The 6,754-nt window shown below is 35.8% G+C and overlaps 1 protein-coding gene across 1 annotated transcript; it reads left to right on the top strand.

The window, feature by feature from the left end:
- Window positions 1-4,313: 4,313 nt before the first annotated feature.
- On the top strand, window positions 4,314-6,120 carry LOC149774641 (uncharacterized). The gene has a single exon (XM_089944742.1). It carries the CDS (start codon window positions 4,449-4,451, stop codon window positions 5,856-5,858), a length of 1,410 nt encoding a protein of 469 aa, XP_089800868.1. The 5' UTR covers window positions 4,314-4,448; the 3' UTR covers window positions 5,859-6,120.
- Window positions 6,121-6,754: the final 634 nt, after the last annotated feature.

Below are 6,754 nucleotides of genomic sequence, written 5' to 3'. Positions count from 1 at the left end.
GTATTATTAGATAGTAATTACAAATCACAACGTAACTAGTTATACATCTTATTATAAAATAGTAATTACAAGAGTTCACCAAATATGCTACAATAAAGAATATCAAATAGATAATGTAATAAACATAAACTGTAATTAAACACGTTGGAGTAATAGCACTAATTACACACGTGGGAGTAATAGCACTAATTATACACCTTCCTCTGTGACTAACCAGTTCTGCAACCCGATACAAACTTTAACTGTAACAAAGCCAGGACTGTCAAAAGAATATATACGGTCATTTTGATGTCATTTAGATGGACAAGGGGAGCTAACACAAACTATGATTGCTGAGTGTGTGGCTGTTGAATACTCAGGGGATAATTAAATTATCGAATAGTTCCGTGCGATGGCTGCAGAGAAGAAATCCATCTTTATTCTTCGAAACTATTGACCATCGCATCTGATTTGGCATTGACTATTAAACTTTATCGTATTAAAAGCAGTTCATATTGTTGTCGTCTTAACACATTCTATCAAAGAAAATTAGCAAATATGCGCTTATCACGCATAGATGAAAGAATATAATTTGACAAAAGCAGCTAAGGAAGAAAGAAAGTAATAGGGATCAACACATAAGGACCTTAAGATAAAAAAAATTTAAGATCGAAATTCCTTACAATTGTTCATGTGCAGTTTTCCAACACTGTCACTCTCTCGAGAATCTATATAATTGTCAATGTATAGTCGGAGAACGCTAAAATTAACTCAAGAATACAAACAACTGTCAATGTAAAGATGGAGAACGCTGAAATGAACGCAATAATACAAACAACTGTCGGGACCCCTAGTGGACGAGCGGTCTAAAGCTCTCACCATTCGGGATCACTGCCATCTCACCTCTGTCTGCGTGGGTTCGAGTCCAAGGCTCGGCTAGCGTGGGTACGTGGAAAAGCCTGTCAGTAGCTTCTCGTGGGTCGGTGGTTCTTCCCTGGGTTTTCCAGGGTTCTTCCTCCACCAATTATACTGGCCGCCATGTATAGCCTATCATGTGCTGAAAAATGGCTTTCTACCCTAGAACAATAACAACAACAAACAACTGTCAATGTAAAGATGGAGAACGCTGAAATTAACTCAAGGACATGGTATGATCCATTCGAGTAATTAGAATGATATTATAATTTGTACTACTAATAACTACCACTGCTTCTACTGCAGTAATCTGTAGCAGACATTTAGATACCAGGAACCATTATATTACTCTAATTTGGGATGTTTTTATTATTCTTATTGCAACTACTATGTATGTATGTATGTTTGTATGTATGTATGTATGTATGGATGGATGGATGCATGGATGCATGGATGTATGTTTGTATGTTTGGATGGATGGATGGATGGAAAAAATTGCGTAAGGTTTATCAAATTCAGGATACGGATGATATATGATCTTGAAATAAAGAATCAAATTACAAAATAAAAGAGAAAAGTTGCATTTACCAACCTATTTACAAAATGGAAAATCTAATCAAGAACAACCATATAAATATGTATATGGAAATAACATATCAATATGTATACGGAAATACCATACTGAAATTCCTGACTTTTATATTGCAATGGCGTTCCTCAAATATTTGCCTTATGCTCAGTTTTGATAACAAGAGAAAGCAAATACAAACCGTATGAGGACAGTCTGTGTCCATTGCCACACGAGTGGCATTACCTATGAAGTAGTACCGACAAGGAAGTGTCTGTATGGACTTGGATTGTACAGACTTGTCTTTATGGATTGTTTGTTTGGACTTGGACTTTATGGACTTGGATTGTATGGATTTGTCTGAAACGATTTTGATTGCAATACTTTGTCTGTACGGATTTGTCTGTCTGTGAGGACTTGGAATGCATGGCTTAGGAATCTATGGACTAGTCTGTATGGATTTGTCTATATGGTATCGTCTGTATGGATTATTTGTATGGATTTGGCATGATTGGATTTATCTGTAAGGATTTGGAATGCATGGATTTGGAATGCATGGACTTGTCTGTATGAATTTGTCTGTAAGGATTTGGAATGCATGGATTTGTAACGTATGGACTTGTCTGTATGGATTTGTCTATATGGTATCATCTGTATAGATTATTTGTATGGATGTGGCATGTATGGATTTGGAAGGTATGGATTTGTGAAGGTATTGGAAGTATGGACATGGAATGTAAGAATATGCCTGCATATATTTTGAATGCATATATTAGTCTGTAATCATTTGGAATATATGATTTGTCTGTCTGTATGGATTTGCAATGCATGAACTTGGAATGCATGGATTATCTGCATGGATCGGGAATGCATAGATTTGGAATGTATGGATTCTCTGTATGGATTTGGACTGTGTGGATTTGTCTGTCTCTATGGATTTGGAATGTATGGATTGCCTCCATGGACTTGGAAAGTATGGATTTGTCTATCTGGATTTGGAATGTATGGATTTGGAATGTATGGACTTGTCATTATTGATTTGTCTATATGGACTTGTCTGTATGGGATATATGTATGGACTTGTAACGCTTAAATTTGGAATGTAAGCATTTAAAACATATGATTTGGAATGTTTGGATTTGGAACGCATGGATTTGGAGTGTATAAATTTGGAATGTATTGATTTGTATGTGTGGATTTGGAACGCATGCATTTGGAATGTATGGATTTGGAAGGCATGGATTTGAAACGCATGGATTTGGAACGCATGAATTTGGAATGCGTGGGGATCTGAACGCATTAATTCGGAATGTGTGGATCTGGAACGCATGAATTTGGAGCGCATGGGATTTGGAACGCATATATTGGGAATGTATGGATTTGGAACGCATGTGGATTAGGAATTCATGGGATTTGGACCGCATGAGGATTTGGAATGTGTACATTTGGAACTAATTCATTTTGTGTGTATCTGATATAAACTGCAATAACTAAAATACAATAATTAGGCTTACTACGAGCTGTCTATATATATATATATATATATATATATATATATATATATATATATATATATATATATATATATATATATACGAAAGATTGAGTTTAACCGTATGTTATTTTCACAAGATAATGGGAATGGGCACTACATCTAAGAAATTAGTGAGCCATCTCCCCACACGATGTAGTTATTCAACATGTTTCAACATGACCATAGTCTATCAAATGCTAATATAGAAAAATAATAGGGTTGGGGTACAATGCCAGCGTCTATGAAACGAATACCTTATGGAAGTAGTCCGGTATGAATAATGAATTTGCATACAAATAGAAATGTCATGCTAATGTATATTAATTTTTTTTTCATTATAGTAAATCTAAGTTAACAGCTGGATATAGCGTTGAGTTTAATTTTCTCATCCACTCCGTTTGTTGCTGAATAGCGGTATACTTCAGACAGAACTAGAAGGAATGCATATTGATTTCTATCCCAGAATAAACACGGTGACGATAGATCAGCTTTCAATGTATGTATGTATGTATATATATATATATATATATATATATATATATATATATAGAGAGAGAGAGAGAGAGAGAGAGAGAGAGAGAGAGAGAGAGAGAGAGAGGAATATGGTTACAAGATCTATTTGTAAATAAAATATATAACGGATTTATGAGAGATACAAACTTTCTGACTAGACTACTACAGCTTAGCAACATGTAGTAAATGAACAGATGGGTTAATGTCATCACCTCTACCCGTGGTGAATAGCATGAGCTATTTATAACATCAAGGTCAGATCATGCAGATAACGCCCATACGTGTAGGCACTTTAACTATAACTAGAACAAAATGGCGTCTGCTTCACTGACAGGGAGACGATTTGCTCAAGTTTTACAGTGTCCCATTTGCCTGGAGACGCTTAGAAGACCGAAAGGTCTGCCATGCGGTCATACATATTGTGCCTCGTGTCTTCAGTCACAAATAAACAGTAAGGTAATCAACAGGGGCACTCCTCAGTCATGCTTTCCTTGCCCGGTGTGTAGGGCCGACACAACATTACCTGATACCAAGGTGAGTGTAGACCATTGGGCGGAATCGTTTGCTGGCAGTGCTATTGTATCTTCCTTTCTGGATGATGCGGGCGAGACTCATGGCGAAAAATCATGTGACATTTGTCTGAAGTGTAATAAGGAAACTTTGGCAACGTATGCTTGTAGAGACTGTAAGAATTTCCTATGTACCGTGTGCAGAGAACATTACGATCAAATAACTTCACGAAATATCCACAGTGTTGTCGACTTATGCGCCGACAATAAGTCTATGTTCGTGATGCCCATTTTATCTCCGTTAGAAATGTGCATTAAACATCCGAAGAAACATCTGAAGTTCTTTTGTGGAGATCACGATGTCCTCTGTTGAAATACATGCGGATTTCTTGAACATCGAAAATGCGAACGTATTACGCCGATCGATGATATGGTGAAGTCTTTAAATGTGGAAACCAAATCTAAGGACGTGGAGCTCAACATACGAAACATCGAAAGCTATATGAAGAAAATGGCAAGAAAAATAAAAGAAAATGTTGATAATATTAAAAAGGACAAAGCCATGATTTTACAGCAAATCCAGAGTGTCAGAGTAGAGCTAAATACCAAACTACAAAAACTAGAGGATGATTTAATTGCCTCTCTTGAAGGAAATCTTAAAACTGAAGATTTGACTCTACAGAATCAAGAGTCCAGGGGACATAGTTTGATTACTGCAGTTGAGAGTGATCTGACTCAACTTGACCTTGTGATGACCTACGGTTCAGAGGTCCAGAAGGTCATAATGCTACACAACATGGAGAAGAATAAAAACAGATATATTAAAGCCATATCTGAGTACCAGGAAGATATCAAAGATATCAAACTTACGTTAGAAGTTAATACAAACCTAAAAGAACTGATGAACGAATTTAACGCATTTGGACAAATAAAGGTGACCAGAACTAAAGCCGGTCTTCCTCCATGTCCTGTTGTAGGAACATCGCTCCCGAAAGCGAAGATTGTAAGCGGATTGCTTAGAACCCCATTAAAAAACAGGAAGGCAGTAAAGATATCTGAATTTAGCGTGAAAATATCTGGAGAACATGAGTCATGTTACATATCGGATGTTCTAACACTGCACGGAGGGAGGCATATCTTTATCGATTATTGCAATAACAAGATTAAAGTGTATGGAGAAAAGTATCAGTTGCAAGAGAGTATGAAACTCCAGGGACAACCTTGGAATGCTTGTATCCTTCCTGTCAACAACCTGGCTGTGACTTTACCCTTTAATAAGACCATTCTTGTCATTGGCATGGATGACAAGATGCACAAGGTCAGAGAGATCAGAACAAGACTCCAGTGTTGGGGTATAGCAGTGATGAAGGACCAGTTGGTGATCACCACATTTAATGATGAAGATCGTGTCCTGATACTGGACATAGCTGGAACAGAGATCAAGGTTATCCGACCGGACAATTATCAAAGTAAGAAACTATTAAATCCAAGTTATGTCAATATGAATCGGGGTGAAACAGTAATATACGTATCGTATTATAGTGGGGACAGAATGGTTACCTTCGACAAATCCTGGAATACTTTATTTATATACACAGATCAGGGGTTTACGGAATCATATGACCTTGATACTGACAGGGATGGAAATATTTACCCGTGTGGTTACAGTTCGTACAATGTCCAGCAGATATCAGCAGACGGGAAGCTCATAAAGACTCTAATAACAAAGAAACAAGACAATAAACACCCAGTCTTAATTAGGTTTTTGGGGGACATGGACAGATTCCTTGTAACATACGGACCATGTGATAATGTTGAATTGTACGATATGTGTGACTAGATTTCTATTGTAAACAGTAAAAAGAAACGAATAAACAGATAGTGATTTGGTATATACGTCACGGTAGCATACGAGTGACTATATGTATATGGATTTAAAAACTGCTTGATAAAAAGCCTGAACACATAATTCGAAATTTTCTTAGCAAAATCAGAAATTAAGTTATATTTTAAAAAAATGTTTATATTGTTATTTTCATTAAACATTTCTGCAGAATATTGTGTTAAATAATTATGTCATTGTAGTAATCAATTCGGACAATAATTTTCTCTCTCTCTCTCTCTCTCTCTCTCTCTCTCTCTCTCTCTCTGTATATATATATATATATATATATATATATATATATATATATATATATATATATATATATATATATTGGTTCATGATTTAATAATACAAGTTAAAAATGAATGCAAATTTAAAGATTTTATATTTGAAATAAATCAAGCACAATTGTTACTGTACTTTGTTTTAAAGATGCTCTCACGTGACTCCTTATAAGCTACATGTTGAATATAATTGATATTGTCCCATTGTGGATTGATTGCATGTTTCTTAGTACATTACTGATTTTCATTGGTAAAGTGTAAATCTATTCTCATAAGCTAGACAATTGTATTTTACTTTTATCAAATAAAGAAAGAATCTTTGTTTAACATGTCAGACAAACTTTGTTTTACTGTTAAATTTTGAAATGCAACTTTTTTTGCGGCTCTTTTCTAACCTCTGGCAGTTGATGGAAATTATTTACGACGGTTCAGGTGATGTAATAAATGGAAGTGGTTGTTGTTATAGAGGAAGCTAGAGATCACGTGGAAACGAGTGAATCGGTTGTGACCAGGAACTGGGGATCGAACTTCAAACTATACAGGCTTGGCTAACGGCTATAGAAGCTG

Source organism: Sinohyriopsis cumingii, unplaced genomic scaffold (assembly GCF_028554795.1).
Source record: "Sinohyriopsis cumingii isolate HCF-2022 unplaced genomic scaffold, ASM2855479v2 utg000160l, whole genome shotgun sequence".
NCBI classification, from domain to species: Eukaryota; Metazoa; Mollusca; class Bivalvia; order Unionida; family Unionidae; genus Sinohyriopsis; species Sinohyriopsis cumingii.
The sequence above is the reverse complement of the archived record's forward strand: the minus strand, read 5'-3'. Positions and strand labels throughout refer to the sequence as shown.